This window comes from Diorhabda carinulata, chromosome 7, assembly GCF_026250575.1.
Source record: "Diorhabda carinulata isolate Delta chromosome 7, icDioCari1.1, whole genome shotgun sequence".
NCBI lineage: Eukaryota > Metazoa > Arthropoda > Insecta > Coleoptera > Chrysomelidae > Diorhabda > Diorhabda carinulata.
This window is the reverse complement of record NC_079466.1, coordinates 19,947,115-19,968,910: the sequence shown is the minus strand read 5'-3', so window position 1 is coordinate 19,968,910 and position 21,796 is coordinate 19,947,115. Positions and strand designations below refer to the sequence as shown.

Here is a 21,796-nt window from a genome sequence, read left to right as displayed (position 1 = left end):
AATTGTTTCAAAACACCCTCTTCATATGATTGTGAGCTGGAATTCTACCCAATAAACAAAGTTAGCAACTTATTCAAACATATCAAAGACAAAAAACCCAAACTCCCGCATCCCAATATGATTTTTACAATAAATTGTTTAGACTGCAATAAGAGTTACATGGGTATGACTAAATAGTACTTGAAATCCAGAATCTACCAAAAATAACCATCAGCGAAATGATATACATAAAACTGAATGATGCAGTGAGTTAATAACCGTACGGATGTGGCCAACATCTTTGGAATGTTTATAAGTCAACAAACACTGACCGGACTAGTACTTGATGGTAATAATTAGAATCCAATACCGTTCACGCTTTTGTTAATATTTTACAAAACCATCAAATATATTTGATTAATCTACTTCATTGAGTAATAAATATGTATATCAATTCAACATCTGTATATCTAAGCGAATAAAACTCATAAAACTATTTCAAACTGAAGAAATTGTTTCAGGGTTTAATAACTTATCCATTGTTCTTCTGTTTAATAAAACACTTTTCTTATGTATTTTATATAGTTTATCTTACATGCAGTGTGTCCTATTCATTTATATATACATGTATAGATATTCAAATTGTTACAGTATCTAATTATTGTTTTACTTCTAATTTCACAATTTTTTGTTTACTTGTTTATTTTCATCAACGTTTGAGTTATAATGTTCCATATATTTATAGCCTTGATAAAGATCAAATGAAATATCGAAACGTTGGCATTTCAAAAAACTTTTTGTCGGTTTTATTTCAAGTTCTCAACTCGCCAGAGCATTTGAAATTACATACTAGGAAGGACAATAATATCAACAATGACGTTTTTGATAACTTTTTTTCGTAAATTTTAACACCAAATTTAAATTTTACAATTTAATATACCTGGTGAGTTTAAAACTTTATTGCATTAAAATTTCCAGAAATTATTTCAATTTTAAGTCAAACGAAAATGGAGGTTCTGATTCTATAAGCATTGGGTTCAAATTTATTTAACAGTTTCAAGTTTAACAGGAAATCAATACAAGATACACGTAATATAATTAAAACATTTTCATTAACTGAAATGGAAACTAACGATAATATTTTCTTGTTCCTCTGTATATAATTCAGCAAACACCAGGTACATTAGTGTCACATCTAATATATTTTTTAGTCCCAGAAGATTTTTTTAATATACAAAACTGTCGAACAATAAAAGTTATTACAATAATGATATTTCAACTTAATCATACAAATACATTAAGAAATTAAATGATTTTTGAGTAAAAATATAAAACTTCCTAATGGCGTAATTTACATTAATATTGTCATTCACTTTCATTTAATTTAGCCAACAACAGCGCCCTCTGCTTCTCTAATTCTGTCTCGCTCATTTCTCCTCGTCTTCCTTCAGACTCGCCTCGGCTGACGTGCTTATCTGGCGGTGTGTTCTGCAGAATTTCAAAAAAAATCCGTTATTTCTCTGCTCCAACTCTTTTTATTTTGTATTTTTTTAGTTAATTCTTCAATGAAGCTTTGTATATTATTCTTCTTCATGAAGTTCTATTTTACTTAAAACTATAAAAGATATATAAATATTGATAAACATAAAGATATAAAATATGGGGTATACCACTTAGCTTGGGTTGATATTACTATTTTAGATGAAATGAAAGTCTTTGGTCTAACAATAAATTCTTATACTGTTTTATTTTTGTTTGAAAATAAGCAATATACACAGTATTAACAATTCGAACCCTACAGCACTTGAACAGAAAGAGTCTATTTCCTTTGGAGGAAGAGCGATCTCAATTATAAAGGTGTTTTAGAGCTAACTGTAATTATTTGTGTTGTACCTACAAATAACTGAATTTTAAAAAGTTCCCAGTTAAAAAGTTTAGATTTTATAATAATATAATATATATAATTTCAAAATTTTCATTACGTAGATCTTAGACAAGGAGATCTTCTATCCACAGTTCTTTGTATTATAGAGTTGGAGAAAAAGATACGAAACAGTGAAATAGGGGGAACAGAATAACAATAACCAATAACTAGCGTTACATACAACTCAATTATGATGACAAGAAAACGAAATAAGTTACAAGAGGTAACAATAAGGTTAGAAAAGGAAGCTGAGAATTTTGGAAAAATATTTAATAAAAATAAAATTGAATAGATGGTAATGGAACAATTCTATAAGAAACAAAGCAATTCAAAATTGTAACAAGAAGTGTTAAACAATACGCCTTTGAAAGGACAAAAAAATTTTGTAGAAAGGAAGCAAAAAGCTTGAATTTCTAAAGGTAGTAAAAAATGTGGAATGCTCAGTATATTTATGAGATCAAACGACGTTTTAAGAGAAACAAAATCAGAATTATATACCACAATATGTAAAACCATTACGTGAATTATAGTAGTATCACTTTGTTGGATGTTGTATACAAAGTCCTAGCTAGAATCATAAAAAAATAGATTGAGCAAATATTTGGATAAAGAAGTAGATGAGTACCAGGGAAGTTTCAAAAAGGAGGAGTTAACTAGTTCATTCTGAAGATAATCCAGAACAATAGCTATGACAAAGGATTAAACCTGAAGCTCCTCTTTGTAGATTTCAATCAAGCGTAAGATTCAATTAGTAGGAAACATTTGTTCCAGGCATTAGCAGGAAAATACTACATTTGATAAAAATGACACTGAACAATACGGATAATGGAGTATTTGTCAAAGAAAGCCTATAGAAACATTTTAAAACAAAAAGAGATTTAAAGCAAGGAGACCCACTATCAACAGTGCTTTTCTACCTTTTGTTAGAAATGCCTACACGTATGATATGATACTTATAAGTAGAACTGAAAAGGAACTAGAGAAAATGTTTCTAGTCTATGAAAAGAAAGCAAAAGAATATGAACTTCAATATAATATATACTCATAAATGAATATATAATATACACTTAAAGGAACAAAAGAGTATATATCTGATAAAATCCAGCAGTTTGAATACCTGAGACTGACATTGACAAACGAAGGAGATGAGGGAAATCGCCAAACGACTGGCGGAACAAAACATTTGGATCCCTAAGAGAACTTTTAACATATTTTAAAAGCTGCCAAGTTACTCATTAATAAGACAGTTATACAACCAACGCTACTATATGGCAGCGAGTGCTGGACCATGAAAAAAAAGAAGAAAACAACATAAACATAAGACTGAGAAAGGTACTGGATTTTTACTGGAGTGTAGGAGCAAAAACAATGGAGGAGAAGAGCAAACGCAGAGATCAAAGCACTGTATGGTTAAGCTGAGATTAGATATGTGCTGACTGCAAAAAGAATCCGTTGGATGGGAAATTCATCCAGAATGGACGAAGATAGTTGGGTGAAAAGGTCCTTATTAACGGAGGAAGAAACGAAATAGAAAAAAGGACGTCCACGGAAAAAAATGGTTAGAAGCTTGTAGAGAAGATCTGGAAAGGATAGGATAGGAGAACTGGCGCTAAACAGTCATGAATAAAAAAATGGAAGGAAGCAGTAGAGCTATTCCAAATCTTACGGCTATAAGACCTGTTGAGCTGTATGTAAAACCACCACAACTCATGATTATGAAACATAGGTACTTAATCAAATGGAGAAACCAGAAATCACAAATGGAACAATGAGAAATAAAAGTTAACAAGGTGTGATAAAAAATTCAGTGAATCAATTTTTGAAGCTGCAATTACTTTAAATGTATCTTTTTCAATCAGAATGACTCATACGGTTATTTATTGAAAGCAGTGACAAAATCGAATTGGCTTGTCAGTTTGCTACTATATGGTGTTAAAAGTATAAGTCGTGAAACCGGTATCTACAACAATAAATTAAATTTTGTTTAAAGTTGAAATGAAATGCTAAAGAAAGTCGCAAAATGTTATTATCTGTGTATGGTGGTCACGTCGTAACTTTGAAGACACTTTATAAGTAGTATCGGCGATTTAAAAGAGAAGAAATAAAAGTTAAAAGAGCTGTTAGCCTAAATACTTTATCGTTTATACAGGCGACTAACTATTCAAGAATTTAGTGAAAAACTTAAAATTCCATTTAGAAATGATATGCGAAAGAAAAGACTTGAAAAACGGCTCTCTTCGCGATATTTTTTATTCACATCGCGGATATACTAGGCCGAATAAAACATATTTTGTAAGAGCGCAAAGACTTAAGAAGAGAGAATAAAAAATAGAAGGAAGAGCAGAAGATAGTGAAAGATATTTAGAAAGAACAGAATTTGACGTTTCGACTTCTTATAGTTTGTATCAAATTTCCATCTGTCTTTAAAACATTACAAAAGAATCTAATTTTAAATCAGAAGAGGTCTAAGAACTTTTAGAAGCTTAAACATATCAAAAGGTCTAAGAAATAATAAGTTAAAGAAATTTATATAACTATATATCACTTAATATAATAAAAATTATAGTAGCAAGGGAAATATAATAAGTTGGAATTTATTCTACGCAACTATTTAATTAACAACGGCACAACTGAAGTAAATACCAATGAAACAAAAAAAAAGATTTTATTTGTATATTTACTTGTGTACGCAGTGTCGAACAATTTGAACTCTGTATAGTGGAAACTTCATTATCCGGCCTTCACTTATATATGGACTCGAGATTACCAGAGCTACTAATATTTTATTTTCCTTATATCGTCATTATAATTACCAAATGGAAATGATCAAGAATAGAAACAAATTAAGCGGTACACAGAATGAACGCATTTTCATAATTCTGGGCATTAATGGGTTGATAAGCAATATGAACAGATAATATTTTTCTTAATATATTTCTTTCATAGTGTAAAAAGATATATGTATCAACGTTACTCTTTGTATAAGCTTTATTCATATAATTATGGAATGGTTTTAAAATGTATTGCTTGAAATAAAGCCCTAGACGATCATGAATGTCAAAAACATAACTTCACTTTTCTAATATAGTGTGTAATTGCAGATACCCTGAATAATGACTTTGAAGACTGATAGAATTTGTACGAATATAAATTTGACAGATTATAAGGAATAAGTTGAAAAGTTATTCATCCTTCTATGTTTAAAAATTTCGTTCATTTTAAAATGTGTTGCAGTAAAGTGACTGTAGAATTAAGAGGTCTCACCCACAACGCTGTGTCAAATACTGCTTTGTATATATTTCTCTATGCATTTCATAAAGTAAAGCGGTGCACAAAATAAACGCGAATATGATACTGGTTCGCCAGTAAACATAACCTTAAAAGTGCATGTATATAAAGCAGTGATCAACGATTTTGAATTATTTATAATGTATTATATTCTTACTTTACTGTATGAAATGCATAGAGAAATATATACAAAGTGACATTTGACACAACGTTAGTTGTTGAGACCCCTCAATTCGAATAGATATATCTACAGTCACTTTACTACAACACATTTTAAAATGAACGAGTTTTTTAAACATAGAAGGATGAATCGGGGGTTTATATGATCAACTTTTGAACTTATTAAACAGAGACTTAACAAAACATTTAATAAGAAAACATGAAAGTCGATTAGATCAGGAAGTTAATCGTCAGTTCTTATCATGGAATTTTCAAATAGGAAAATGATTCCTTATATTTCGTCAAATTTTAGTTTTCTTGCACTCGGCCGACTGTTTGTTACATAAACACTCATGAGCACCTACAAATTTTATCTGGTAGCTGCAACTAGAAAGTATACTAGAAAAGTGGGGTGATGTTTTTGACTTTCAGCGACGAACAGCGCGTAAAAAGTAGAAAGTTGGTTAACTTCGGCGTCAAGAGCGCATAGAAGCGCAATCATTGTTTGCGTTATCACAGTTTCTCAACAAATTGAACTATCTTTGACATTTATGAACGTCTAGAGACCACTTAAAGTAAGTATATAATACATTATACATAATTCAAAATCGTTCATCACCCTTCAAATTTCTTTATATACAAGCATTTTCAAAGTTATGTTCACTAGCGAACTAGTGTTATGTTCGCGTTCATTCTGTGCAGCTTTAAATCTGGGTTGTATTTTCAACATTCATGAACATTTAAAGCGCGTCATGTTCGCGTTCATTCTGAGCACCGCTTTAGCCTATTTGTAAATACATAAATGGAAAATGTATTTCCCAATAAGTTCTTAATAAATATTAATTTCATTAAATATTTGTTGTTCTTTTTGTAATAAATATCTAACGTTATGTTTAAATATGTAAAAAAGCCACTATTCTTAGTACTTTTGATTTTCAGAATTTTCAATTATCCAAATGCTTAAAAACAATTAGTCCAGTTAATTAATTTTATGAATTTAAGCACAATAGTAATTTCCTCAAAATTATTTTACAAAATAAATTATTTTGGCAATACTGTGGTTTCTTTCAGTTGTTATAATAAAATATTATTACCTTCAAAATTGTTATTTTTATTCAATCAAAAAAAAAAACGATTACATTATTTAGTATCAAATTTTAATGAGATAAATAAGTAAAGATTTAGAAATTCTTTATTACAACAATCAATGTTAAGTAAACTTTTTTGGATAATTCATTATTTATAGGAAATGAAAAGTATGTCTAGCAATATTTAATTCTACTATCCATCAGAAGTTGGTTGGCACATAGCTCTACGTAGAAGAGGAAAAGAAATAGATTGGGGAACAAGGAGAAAGTAGCTAGTGCATTAATGGGAATCGGGTCATTCTGATACAAAATGGACGCTCTCGAAAACGTAAAAATATAATAAATTTATAATAATTATTATAAATGGTATATATCGTTCAGCTATAAAAAAAACCCAATGATACTGATATATTTTACAAAGCAACTTTCACCTCACTATAAAATATATTTTTCCAAAAATTTAAATTCCTAGTTACTACCATTTCTAGTCAAACCTCATGCACCATCCAACTTTTGATGAACAGTAGTGTAAACGTTAAAAATCTAGTTAACTAGTTAACTGACAGAAATTAGATCATCAGTAATTCAACTAATTGGAAAACAGACTTAGGTGAGTTGTCTTCCAACTAGCTCAGATACTAACGTGGTTAACGTGTTAATCAATTTAGCTTAAACATAAAATTCACCCCTAGCAAATCTCTTGAGCATCACATTTTAACTATTTAAAACTAAAAATAGTCCAAAACGTATATTTTTTATATTAACAAAAATTATAAATAAAAATGTCAAAAAATTAAGAAAAATCCGTTCTCTCCAAACTCTGTTTTTCTTATCATTTTCTTCTCCGCAACATTTTTCATCTTGGAACAATCTTTTGGGTCTCCCTTTTTCCTATTTTCCACAAAACTGTAGTCTGCTATTTTTCTTGTCTGCTTATTTTTTCTCTTCTAACTCGACTATATTGCGGTCTTTTTCCACATTGTAAGTAAAAACGTCATTATTTACTTTCATTAATATATTTCATTTTCCTTAATCTTCACCCCAAAGCTTTGTGGTACCACCTTCTAAGAAGTCTTGGTTCCCACCAGGAAAAGTTATATGAGATGAAAAAATATCAATTCATGTGTGACTCAGAAATCAAAGAATAGAGCCAGAACAACTACTCACCTTAAACAGAAATTTATTGTAATGATTGAATTTTTTGTTAACGTAAAACTACAATGAAGATCTTCCTTATAGAATAAATAGTACGGAAACATAAATAGTATATAATACGTGCCCTTTTAGCAGCTGCAAAATTTTCTAAATTACTTATTAGACTGGATCGTTCAATTACCAGAGGAAAAAAATCCGAGATCTTTAGAATGGTTGTTCCAAATAAAATTAATAAAGAATTTGATGGAGGAAAATTTAAATAGTAGATATATGGGTACACAGAGTATATTTTATAGATTTTCAATTTCTATTTCTATTTCTGGCCCAACATATTGGATTCCCAATTCACTTTCTGTCCAAATATGTCGTAAACTTGTCAATAGTAAATAATTTTGTAGTATTTCCTTGAATGTTTTCCAAGCTTGTCGAAAACATTTCATGCATGCTTTCAATTTAGGTCTTCTTAAATCGTCAGTCATTTTTTTTAAATGTGTACAAGCTACATATGCACAAATATTTCTCTTATGTGAAAAAAAGTTTAAAATATTTATCTCTTATAGAATTGATGGGAGACATTTTAAATGACAATCAGTTGACAGGTTCAAATTAAAAACAGATAAGGTTAACAGATCAGAAAAAATTGTTGCTCCAATTAGGTTATATTCCTAAACAAGTCAAAAATAAAATTTTCAATTCCCTGAACACATATACTGGGTGGGTGAGAATAATTGGACCAAACTACAGAAATGTATTATACACTCCAAAATGATGGATAAAAATTCAAATACATATATCAATTTTATTTATTTTCAAGTTATATAGTAAAATAAGATTTGATACACTTTTTCAAGCATGGTATTATTTCAATAAATTTTCAAAGATGCTGCCATTGGCCTCTAAACATTTTCTGCTTCGATCAAACCAAGTGCCTTTTGCTCCCCTATCTTCTCTAAAATTGGATGCAGTATTTTGAATAAATTTAGTGCTTCACGAGTGCCCCATTTTACTTTATACACCTTATTTTTGAACCATCCACATAAACAATAATCTATTGGTGTTAAGTATGGAGACCTTGGAAACCAATTAATAGGACCACACCAACCAATCCAATGCCCTGGAACCTTTCATATAAATGTTTTATAAACCTGATTATTGGGTAGGTACTTCACACAGGTAAACGTTGCTTTATCAGTAAAAAGTATTTATGGCACAACATGAAAACTGTACAACCAGAATATTTTCTACTTCCTCTACACCTGGTTGAGTAACTTGTTAGAAGTTGTAGAACTTGGAATGTTACCATTTTTGTACGTTGGTTAAAAACTTTAGAACTTTAAAACCATAAACAAACACCATATTTGCATATCTTAAATGTGACTTTTTCTGATAATGTACAAATTCGGCAATTACACATTATCCAAACAATTAAAGATGACCGATGTGAATCAGTTAGGAGATCAATGGCGCTCTTTATGAACAAAACAGAAATTTTTTGTAGGTCAATAACGGCATTTTTAATAATTTATTGAGAGAATTCTATAAATAAAAAATTTAATATATGAAATTTGGTATAACTAAAAAAATCGAATAAAATCATTATTTCTAAGTGTTTAAGACACTCCTGTAGTTTGATCCATTCCTCCATTCCATTTGCAGTTTCAATGCCAAAATATGGTAGTTGAATTTGCTTTATAAATTCGTGAAATATCATTCACCCGATTTATCTATAGTCACGACTTTCCATCTAGTGATTTTCCTTATTTCAAAGCTTGTCCACCACTATGATAAGTACCTTTTTTTGCTTTATAAATTGATGAAGATTCATGAAAACTGCCGTTTCACAAAAGTGAAGCTTTCATCTAGTTTTCTATAAGTAGCATAGACTTTAGTGTTTGTCAAACAAAAGTTAGGCTACCACAAATTTTGTGCAAGCTAAGTGCCAAAATTCCTTACAAATGGGGTAAGCTTTGATTTTTATGGACACCCACAACGTACATAATGATTCATCACTGATGATGACACGTGATGGAAATGTTGGAGATAAAATTACAATCCTATGAGGGGTCACACTGCAAACCAATTAAAGTGTGTATGTGTGTCCTCAATCATGCCTCTCAATGTAATTCTACTTTTCCCGGATGCGAGTAAAACCCGGACCAGACGTTTTTTCGGACTATTTGTCCCCGACCTGAAATACTCTTTCAGGACTTACGCGCGGATGTACAGGTCTGATATTTCTCCTTGCTTTGATGCAATAAATTGCTTTGCTGTATATGTATGCTCGTTCATTTTTATTAAAAAATCAAACTCACTTTGCTAACATCCTTTGTACTTAACATAGCTTTTCATTTATACATTAAATTGTTATATTTTTTCTTTTTAATTGAAGTTTAGATAGGTTCTCATTTGCTATTTCCTGTATATTTCTATTTTTTGCGTATTTTGAATGTCCCAATCGAAACAATGTCATCTGCTCCATTACCACTACCTGATTTGAAGGTGCAGAAAGTGTGAGTTTTGGTTTAGTAATAGTAAACAGTATATCGGTAAGGTTTATGAACTTTTCTTTAAAATATATCATTCATTTTTACAAAATTTTTCAACATTTTTATGCCCATTAGGTTTTAATGTTTACATTTGACATTGCTGATTTGTATATGTGGATATTACCTTAAAACTTTCTGTTCAGTTTCAATATTCATCTAAATTTTTGTGTTTAAAACGTTATTTACCATAGCTTTATGTTTTTCACTAATATACTATTTTATTCAATAATATTTATTTAATGCTAATTTATTAATATCAAAATTACAACCCAAACAATAATTTCTGAAAATTATTAACTTACAGGGGACATTTTTCTCTTGTGTTTTTTCTTGGATTTCTTTTTCCTATATTCCTCACTGCTATCTTCCGAATATGGGGTCGGACTTTTTGATCGATGTTTCGAAGATTTTTTATGTTTTTCGCTATCGGAATCGCTAGATGATGATTTATATGCTTTCTTCTTTTTTTTCTTCGATCTCTTAAATCGAGAATGATGATGACTACACGATTCCTCCATTTCATGTTGATATTCCTAAAATAACATCATTATAATAAAGGATTCACAAAATATTATCAGCTCATAAACCCCATAATCCCCTGAACATGAATTCAAATAGGCATTAAGTGGGGTGATAAAGCACGTTTTCTTCTTGTTCAAATTCGTTATCTTTTCTGTTTTACAGTAAAAAAATTCAGTTAGTTTTTAGGATACAGGAGGTGAGACAAGGAAAAGAATTTGAGGGGGAAGTACAAAGTTGGAAACTAAATTCAAAATTGGTTTAGAAAAATAGTAAAGGCGATACACTTCTTTATGCATGGAAGGTTCCAAGACACTGAATTTAATCACAATACCAAATTTCAAGATGTAGGTTGGTGAGGAACTGAACAAAGTTAGTGTAAATGGACTGTTAGTAGCTGCGGTTTCTCAATAAATGCACGAGTGCATGTGCAATTTAATGCCTCTTTTCAAAATAAATTCTGCCCCATCCTTATTTTAATAATTCTTTTGATTCAAAAAGCGATCTTCTATTTAATAAATAAAAATTATAATCGCAAGACTCTGATTGTGTGAAACGTGAAAAATCCATCTGTACTTTGTCCGGTGCAATTCCCTCGTCACCGCACATCAGAATATTAAATTAAATTGGTCAATTCTCTGTCAATTCCCCGCCACAGCCTAAAACAACGTTCAAGGTTTATGATAATACGTGTGCACATGAAGTATGTGCACTTGTAGCTCACGAATGTAAATCTGTCTTGAATTTTGAACAAATCACGGATATTAGCATGCAATATTCACAGACAATTTCTCTCTCGTTCCTTTAGAATAAAAAATAAACATTTAAACTGTTGGACTTTCGAAACTGTATTCGTGCAAAGTGTATTAATTACAAATGTAACTAAATGCAAAAGTTGTGAAATGTACTTTGTACAATGGGCGAAAATAAATTAACTGCCCTCGCACTGCTATCTATTAAGAAACAAGTGGCGACGATGAGGGAGTCAATACAGTATTAAGAACCGGCAACAGTTCCATGAAATACATTGAAGACCACGATTTCAGAAATATTAACTATCACTATGGCGGTTTATTCACAAAGACGAAATAATTTTAACGTTTCTTTGACAGGAGATAGAAGCATTGGTCGTAGTAGAGGAAAATACGGTGAAGATGAAGCTGGCGATATCTTCAAGTCAAACACCTACAAAGGTCCTGTTCTATGAGACAAATTGAGCCAAGCTTGATGAAAGTGTAGATTATAAATATATTAAATTGTCTATTATTCGCAAAAAGTCCTGCAGAACTACCCCAACTATCAATTTTGACTTACGATAAATATGAAAAAACTAGATTTATAGTTATTAAATACATTACAGCTTGTCTTTGAACACAAATGTTATAATCCAATCAACTTTTACTTGTTTCAGCGGCCACACTTTTGTCTTCTAGTTTCCAGATAAAAATCCATTTCAAAACTCACCTTATATACACGTTGCCGTTCACTATCTGACTCAAACGCTAAATATTCCTCTTCTTTCTCTAATTTTGTTTTCACTTCTTCCCAGGACTGTTCAAAGTCTATATTCATTTCCTTTAAAAGGGCCTTAAAACTAATCTCCAACTTTTTAATCCTTTTATTTTCTTCTTTCTGTCTCTCTTTTTCTTTAACTTCCGCCTAAAATTGGAAATACATATTTAAAATCTGTTAATTATTGTTATACAAAAAATTTCTATCCTATTATTAATAAGGGTGCTGACATTCTGGAATTTTTTGAGTATTTTTTTAGTTTTCAGAATACCTAAATCAGTTAAAAACAGACCTGTGTAATTAATTTACCTTTTCTAAGAATGCATTATAGGTTAACTTCACATTTCCAGCATCTAAAGTTGCAGATCTCTTATCTTCACATATTACTGTAGCAAATTGGTCAAAAGTTGTATCAATTTGAACTTCAAATTCTTTTTCCCTCAAGATTTCTTTAATTATTTTCTTCTCGTCATGGAATCGAGACTTGAGATCTTCCACATAAAATTTGAAGAGATCCAAAGGAGTTGAACCGTTCTGGCCTAGAAATTGTATAAATACAAAAAATTCCATACTATTTGCATTAGTTTTCGACTTTTACATTATCAACAATCCATATTTCTACGTTTTTTAAGACAATAAAAGGTCAATGTATTCTCCTTGCCTGCCTTTTCACACGTCCCAATTCCGTACTAATAATGTTATCCTTTTATTATATGTATATACTAGAAAGCCAGCTTGTAATGTGAAAATTCAATTTGAAATATTGAATATTATAAATCGAGTAAGTTCCCAAAATTCCAAAGTAAGAGAAATTGTTAGAAGCTTAAAGTATTTTAAATAATTATTATTTTTCTCATAGCTCAAGTAAAGGCATTTTTCCTTCAAATTTGTCTGAGCAAATTGTACAATTACTACAAATTAATTCTTTCAAATTTGAATGGCTTTTATTACAACACAGTATTTTTTATAAGCAATAATTGATTTGGTTATTCATCTTCATAGCCTTCATCACTTAATCAGCCGTAAGTAAAAAATATACAAACTCCATTCTCAATGATGAGTATAGATAGAGCTCGTAAACAAACATCGGAACTTTTCAGAATATACAAGATTTTAAAGCTACAAAAAAGTCGAAAAAAATGTATTTTTTGTAAATATTTCAAGAAATGTAGGACTACGGAATTTGAAGAAAAAATTCTTAAGAGGGAAAAATTATGAAATAAGTACCATCTCTCAAAAATAATCCACATTATTTGTATTTTTAATTCAACATTTCCTAAAATTTCATCCCATTGAAATTGAAGTTTAAAATAATGTATCAATAAGCTAAGAGATTATTAATTAACATAATTTTTTTCAATTTTAAATTTTACGTTTTAATCTTTCCACTTCACTTTTGCCAATGAATTTTGCCTACTACACATTTTTACCATTCTGTAATCTCCCATTTTTTGCATATGTTTTCACCAATCTAATTTAGTTCTGTCTATAAAATCTGTCATACATTTGATTCTATGTTCTTCCCTCGTGATTTGATTTTTCACTTTAACTACTTTCATGTCACAATCCACTTTTCGTAACCATACTTTGATATCAATCCATGAAAACGTTTAACTGTCTGTACAAATATTTTATTCACTCCTTGAATTATCACTACTCCTAGATATTTATAATTATATACTTGTCCTAATGTTTATTTCTCTATTTGTATGTTTAAGGCATATCCATTTTCTGATAGCGCAATAACTTTTGTTTTCTCTTCGTCACTATTCATAATTAATTTCTTCAGATTTGTGTTCCATGTGTCTATAGTTTCTTATAACTGTCTTAATGTGTTTAATTATACAACTATGTCATCTGCATCTAACTGTTAAGTTTCATTATTTTTAAATATGTTAATTTCCTCTAATTTCGATTTAAATTATTTTTGAATTTATTTGATTAACAACGACAATGTCGCGTTTTTTGTCATGGAGAGTGAAGCGAAGATTCAAAATTCGTCTCGAATACTATGGTTATTGCTTAATTTTTTCCAGCACTTTTCCAGCACTCACCATTTCGATATTTTGATATATATATAAAATTGCATTAAATTGAAATTATGAATACTGGTGATAGATTTTCACAAGGTGGGACTTTTTATTGAAAATTTACTCTTCTCTAAGTACTTTCTTTCTAAATTCTGATCCAGACAAAAGTTATGCCAGGTACCACTGATATTTTTCTAACAAAACAAAAAAACCTCATTAATTACTGTGACAAAAGGTAGGATAATCACTGGAAAAATCAATTTTTTCATCAATTCATAAAGAAGGAGCCAACCTTTGGGATCAAATCACTTTCCTATCTACCTAACATCTCTGAAAGACAACTGAGAAAAAAATTACTATAATTAATAGTTATTTGTATTACTTTATATTTCTTTAAATAATTGTTTATAAGATGTGTATATAATAATTACCTAGCATAGCTGAGAATCTTATATCAGCTGAAATAATGGGATACAATTCCACCCAAAGAGACATGGATGTTAACTTTCCTTCTTCATGTAAATGATCTAATAAAGCTAAAAATTGATCTCTATTTTTTCTACACTGTCTTTTCAATCTTCGTTTTTCTCGTTCTTTCTCTTCTAAATATTCTTTTTCCAAAACTCTAATATGCTCTTCAAATACTATAAGAGCATCTTCTTTATCCATAGCAAGTAAATTAACATCGTTTTTGAAAGTATTGTTTTCTAAAAGCAGCACCTAAAAATATAATAATGAACAAATCACTGGAAAGTTTAAAGAGAATAACTTATCGATTAATAAAATGTGTAGTGATATAATAATTTGAAAATTTACCTGTGCTTCACACCATGTAGTATCAAAATTTATTTTTGTCATACATTCGAGGACCTCGGCTAGTTTTTTCATATTACGCTTTTTCAGATTTTTTGCTTCTTCTTTTTCTCTTTTTGCCAAAGTAAACATAACATCATCATAAATATCTCTGCGATCAGAGTCATTGACATTGCTCCATACCTGAAAAACAATATTTATAAATGTAATACATGAATTCAAATAGACAATTATGCTACAATAATGTAGCGACGCCAGTCTGAAAAGTATTAGAGTCTGAGCTAAAAACAGTTATAAATGACACTCTCAAACTTTGAGATAAATTTAACACTCCTTCAAAAGACCTTAGAAGATGGATTATAGAAGATAACTTAACCACCGAGTTTACAGACGAAGAGATAGTAAAAGAAATCACATCTAATGAAGATAAAAAAAGCTTTGAATGCTAAACATTCAACTGTGTCAAATCATATCGGCTGCAAATGTTTTAATACGCTGGTGTGAAGAGTGGATACTTTATTTCAACAAAATTTTAGTTCTAAAATCTCTTCAAAAAGAAACCATGACTAGCAATTACCACAGAAAAAAAACAGAAAATTAGACTTTTTCAACACTTAAAAGATATTTTTTAATTTAAAATTAATGCCGAAACTAATTATGTATTTATGTTTTTCAATTATTTTAGGCAAGATGTTGATAATGAAAGATTTTTCTTGAGTATGTACCTGCGTATACACGACTAAAATCAGTCAAAGAAATACAATATTTGCTAATCCGACGTTTTTTGGTAATTTGCAAAACAGTCGGTCCCATAACTGTGATTATCGAGTTCCAGCTGTAGATGTCTAACAAACCCTAATGAAAAGTATTATCATTAAAAAAATATGATATGGAGGTAATTAAAGGAATATTCTCACAGATAAAACAAAGTATAAGAAGTATGCAAGAAAAAATAAATAGAAACGCATATATTAAAGACAAATTAAAACAGGAGAGTCAAGAGCTTAATGAAATAATCGCAAAGCAAAAAGAAAGATTAAAATGTGAAAGAGATTAAAGTTACAATAAGATATTAATTGATGATAAAAAAAATCGATGAGAAATAAAGGAAACAATTTAAAAAATAATGAGAAAATATAGGTGGAATTAGACACAGTGAAATAGTTGCAATTCAGCAATAATATCATTAAACACATGAATGATAATAACTGTGATAGAGAGGAACCACAAAGATCTTGAAATGAAATAGGGGGAAAAGAAGATTTACGATAAATCAGGAGAAAACATAACATATATAAATTAGAAGTTTGCCAACCAGAAAATAGGTTACTACAAGCACAGTAATGGAAAGGAGAAAGAACAAGGATAAGGAGAATTACAAAATAGACTGAAAAGTAGATAGGAAGATAAGCTTGTTAAAGATAAAAAAAATTTGGAAGTGCTGTAAGACCGAAACAGACAGATAGAGAAGAGAAAAGAGTGATTAACTGTCTTACACAAATAATTGTAATATATCGTATATGAATAGCAGGAAATTGGGAGCTGAGCCCTCACAAGATCTACAATCAAAAAGCTCAGTTTGAGTGGTTACTTATATATATCATATACATTACCTCCATAGTACTAAATAATTCATCACATCTATAGTATTTCGTAGTTGAACTGATAAGATCAGTGGTAAGAAGAAATTCTTCCAAGTTTTCCTTATACTTTTTGGATTTCAGTCTTTGTTCATCTTTTTCATCTTTTTGTTTTTGAGTCTTGTATGCATTGAAAACCTAAATATAAGAAAAAATAATTTTGTAAAATTTGAAAAAATTATAAAGGGAAAGTAACTGCCAAATATTTTCCATTTGTCTATAACTTCAGTAAGTTCGATGGACAAGTCTATCAAGGTACCTGTCAAAAACTAATGTTTCAATGTCGGTAGCAGCTTTGCATTTTTAGTCATTTGATGTGCATATAATTTAAATTATTTGAAATGCATGCTTGAACAGTAGTTTATGATGTAGTTTATGATGAGCTGACTATAACTGAATTACATCTATCCAAGAGTTACAAGTAAAGGAGCTAGCGCCCTTTGAAGATGAACGCTCCCTATATAAATATATTGCGTGATAATCAGCAAGCAATAGAATATTATGTTCAACAATGCAAAAAATCTGCAGATCATAATTGCACTATCCAGAGCAGCCGACAATAGAAGAGTCACCTCCTACATAATTACGTTACCAAAAAATAATGATCAAGAATAAAATTTAAAAATACCTGTTTTTTCTCATTCAGCTTCTTAAATGTTTCATATCTGGGATCTGTAGATATTATTTTAACACATTGCTCCCAGCTGGCATTGGATGGTACATTTTTATCCTTTAAAAGCTCTTTGAAAGCCTCCATAGCTTCTTTTTTATCTTTAAATACCTTTGGTTCTGGTGTTGAAATACGAGGCTCTTTTACAACATCTTGATTTGAAGGTTTCGAATCCTCATCTATAAAGAAAAAACTCATAGTATAATTGAAGATTAATAGATCCTAGTTATTACAATTGAAAAGGGTTCATGTTTAATTACCTGGTTTTGCAGGAGGATTCGGTAATGAGATAGCTGCTAAAGTTGCTTCCATCGCTGCTTCCAGAGCACTTTTTCCTCCAGGACTTGCATCTAACGAAAAATATTTTGTTAACAGCAAACACATTAAGTTTAATAAAAGAAATCTCAAATAATGTATTATTGAAAACTTTTATATTTATATTGAGCAAAATCAAAAAATCCTGGCTATTTGACATTATCTTAAAAAATACTTCATCCAACAGGGCATATTTTATCAAGCAATTACATTGAACTAATATTTTTATAGAACCATATCTTTTAAAGTAAGCTCAGTAATGTAAACAATTTGAATAATGAAGAGTGTTCACATCTGGCACAGTGAGTTACTATTAAAATAATTTTGAGTTTTATCTGCAGTCAGTAAGTTATTTACATATTTGTCAATATTTTGACATGGTTGAGATCAAAAATTATTATCTAAAAAAAACTCATATATATCGAGCAAAAACCTAAATATTTAGCAAAAGAATATAGTGTATGTGACAATTTTAAAATTTTGAAAAAAAGACAAAATAAAAAGAGCTTATAACAAGTTTTTGAAAATGAAATAGGCCAGAACAACAAAACTCAAAAATATTGAGGAAGCCTTGGTGTGATTCAACATCAAAGCACAAGTTATGTGGCAATAAATGGAGCCAAAGAGCCATCAATTTGTCTTACCAGTGTTTAGCATATCTATTCATATCATTAATAAGGATCATTTACAATGTGCCCAAAAACACCAATTACCGAGAAATCTTCAAAAAAATTAAAATATTGCCACTTCCGTGCTTGTATATGCATACATATGAGACATGAAGATATTCATGATTATTTCACTAGAAATAATAAGGACATGTACCTTAAAAATCTAGATTGAAAACGAAAAAAAAACAACAAGTTGAATGTCACATGGTACAAAACATATTTAAAATATTTCTTGCACCTTAACATGGGTGCATGACGAATTTTCAATTTGAAAACTTTACCAAGTCTTTTCTTTTGAAATACTACTTTAATTTTTTGCGTTTATTTATGAATTATTTATTGATGATAATTGATAATATTATTGATGAATTATATATTATAATTAGGACAATCAAAATATTTAGGTACATCTAGGTGTAACTGGCTGTATTTACTAAACTGACTTTAAATGTACTCAATGTATATGAATGAGGTCTATAAACTATCTATCTATCTAGTCTATAAAAATTAGTAGGGAAGCTGTAGAAGAATAAATGTGGCTTATGTAGCCTACATTGTACAAAGACTGCAGATGAAATTACATTTTCAACACAGACAAAACCAGACCTATAGCATGACACCAACCAGGATATTAAAATTCACAGAAGGAAATAACTATGTAGGAAAAATAAGCAAGACAAAACTAACAATCATAGGGAGCAAATATAACAGGATCCAAGAAAAGGAAGTATCTAAGAAATCCAAACATTCACTCACTACCAGTAACTTTTGATACACTACAGTAACAATTTGATATCTTAGACACTAGATCAAAGGCAAAAGACAAGAAAATCTACTTTTGTGTTAATAATTGTCCTACTCACTCAGCTTTTACTACTCTGAAATACATTAAACTTATATTCTAACTTAGTATTATATGTTTTAAATGATAATCAAAAATTTAGTAGATTGTATTGTTTTATGTTAAACATTCATTTTGAGCACTAACTTGAAATTGCTGGAGAGTTTGGTCCAGTGGATCCTGTAGACACTACAAGAGGTTGTGAGATAGGTACTGGGCTGTTCACTTCCCTAGGAGTAGCAGCACCCGAAGAAGGTTTCAATCTAAAATGATTTTTAGTTATAAAACTTGGGAGAAAAAATAAAAGAACTTACTCTTCAGCTGCTATTTTCTTCTTTATTTCTTCTAGTTCAGGAGGTATAACCCATCTAGATTCTTTTGTATTTACATTATGGTAGTAAATTTTACCACTATCAGCTGTATATTCTTTCCAGGGGCATTGTGACAATAACAGCTACAAAAAATATTATATTGTTCTAATAAAAGATTATTTTTCATCATTTAACTTGATTCTAGGTCTCTTTTGATAGAAAATCAGTTTGAAATAACAAGTAAATACTATACTAGAACTAAATAACTATAAAGAGAGACCTAGAATCAAAATAAAACATCACGAAAAGGGTATAAAAAGGTCTAAAAAGTAAGTTAAAGAGAGTAACAGATTATTTTATGAGGATAAGAAAATAAATTTTATTATTATAAGAAATACAACTTATAGTCAAATCTGACAAAAGAAAAAACAACAAAAAATTTTTTTAAATATGTATATTAATACTATAATATAAATGAGTCATTAAATATCAAATAAACACGGGATGTAAGCCTGGCTCTGTTAGAATTTAACGAAATTTGATATGAAGGTTTTCCTCACGAAGAAAAATGCCAATTTTTTTAAAAATATCTTAAACAGTTTAAAAATTACGGCTATATAAACTTTCCCATAATGCACCAAAAACCGTAAGACATTTTGAAATTTCCACAGATTTTCTCCTAATTAAGCTAATATACAGGAGTAAAGTAATAAGAATTTTTTGAAAATTTTAAAAAATGTACTTTTTGGGAAAATCAAAATCATAATTTTGAATTTGATTTTTCAAAAACACTTTCTATAACAAAGTATATTGTGTTGCATATCAAAAGAAAGAGGATTTAAAACTGAATCAAATGACACAATTAGGAGAAAAGCAATGGTGATTTCAAAATATGTCTGTTACATTTTTTTGGTGATTAGCTGTAATTCTGAAACTGTTCAAGATATTAGAAAAAATTGGAATTTTCCTTAATATCTATGAGTGGAACATTCATACCAAATTTTATTAAATTCTGAGGATTCCAGTAATTTTTTTGATTTTAGAGTGTTGACTTCATAAGGAATGGCCCAAGTATGTTAAATAATATGAAGTCCAATTTAAAAATTTCCTAAGCTAACTGATCAAATTATACATCATTTGATTTTGTCGACTTTTTCAACATAATGTAAGTTAAATTAACTTACCTCGGCAGGTGTTTTTAGTTGGTCCGGCTTTTGCCAGGAACTCTGTTTTGTAGCAGAATTATAATAATAGGTTCTTCCGTCAGGAGCTTTATGTTCACTCCATTCACTGCCTGGAACAATAGGAGCTATATTCGGCGGTACAACTCCTGGAGGACCAAAGTTGCCAAATCCTGGTGGAGGTACATTGAAAGATGGAATCATAGATGGAAATGCTCCTAAAGCAGGCATAGGTACTTGAGGGATTATTGGAGGAGTTCCTATACCAGCTGGAGGAACAAAGGTTTGGGAAGGAAGGGCAGGTTCCTAAAATTACAAATATTTAAGTAAAACCTAACCTAATTTTTTTAAATCAAATTTACCATTCTCTTTTAGCAGAAATCAAAGTCAACTATCAAATAGCTGTAAATTAATTAACATGCTAAAACGCTAAAAGCATATTGGCAACTAGTAATACCTATGTTTGTATAATTAAATAAAAAAGCACAAAGCATCGGCAAACGAAACATGCAAATTAATAAGAGTTGTTGTATTACACTTTTCTTTTCGTCCTCAATGGTGATAGCGTGTTTTAAATTACACAAAGTTAATTTTACTTTGTTTGAATTATTGTTATATTATATATACATATATATTAATCTCTTACATTCCCAACTATAAAATCAACACTTTAATTCAGAGAGGAACGCAAGGATGCATCTTTTACAAAATGACAAGGTACTGTCGTCTGTCATTCATGTCAATATCTCCATTGTACACACTGCAAAACCACATTTTGGAAAAAAAATTCCATCGAATTAATATCAGTGTTTTTATGAGTGGTAGGAAATGTTTGAAAAGAAAAAATGTAAACTACCTGTCCAGGAGCTACACGGCTTACCTCTTCTGACTTAAAAATTTTGAATCTAAGTACCGACGTCTTTGTCTATGGGCAGTCTCGCTCTCACAGAAAAGGTGTTCGGCTGTTTCCTCTGGTTCATTGCAGAAACAACAAGAGCTGTCGGGATTTTCTCTAATGTTATTCAAATGATATATCCAGTGAGTATATCAGTAACTCTCCTTAGCTCATATTTGCTTAAAGAATGGGCCTGTTGTGATCAGTTTATAGAATTAGAAAAAAATCTCTTCGGTTGTTTTACACCTGGGGTCTTATT

The 21,796-nt window shown here is 29.9% G+C and overlaps 1 protein-coding gene across 4 annotated transcripts; it reads right to left on the bottom strand.

Annotated features, from left to right (window-relative positions):
• Positions 1–1,180: 1,180 nt before the first annotated feature.
• Positions 1,181–21,371, bottom strand: LOC130896111 (pre-mRNA-processing factor 40 homolog A). 4 transcript variants are annotated; one of them, XM_057803901.1, is made up of 13 exons: positions 21,005–21,371; positions 20,646–20,948; positions 19,465–19,604; positions 19,298–19,413; positions 17,584–17,673; positions 17,282–17,502; positions 16,627–16,791; positions 15,017–15,196; positions 14,632–14,920; positions 12,480–12,709; positions 12,123–12,317; positions 10,442–10,672; positions 1,181–1,467 (listed from the first exon to the last, which is right to left on the bottom strand). In XM_057803901.1, the coding sequence occupies exons 1-13, from the start codon at positions 21,005–21,007 to the stop codon at positions 1,345–1,347; spliced, it is 2,286 nt and encodes a 761-aa protein (XP_057659884.1). In that variant the 5' UTR covers positions 21,008–21,371; the 3' UTR covers positions 1,181–1,344. The 4 variants fall into 4 exon arrangements, with proteins under 4 accessions (XP_057659884.1, XP_057659886.1, XP_057659885.1 ...); XM_057803903.1 differs by having other exon boundaries at positions 21,289–21,368; XM_057803902.1 differs by having other exon boundaries at positions 21,179–21,359.
• Positions 21,372–21,796: the final 425 nt, after the last annotated feature.

What these genes read in the sequence shown, in the direction of transcription:
- LOC130896111 (XM_057803901.1), bottom strand. An exon ending in AACTAAAAACACCTGCCGAG is followed by an intron (nt 19,605 to 20,645) that starts GTAAGTTAATTT and finishes TATTTTTTGTAG; the next exon opens with CTGTTATTGTCACAATGCCC. An exon ending in AAACTCTCCAGCAATTTCAA is followed by an intron (nt 17,674 to 19,297) that starts GTTAGTGCTCAA and finishes ATTTTTCGTTAG; the next exon opens with ATGCAAGTCCTGGAGGAAAA.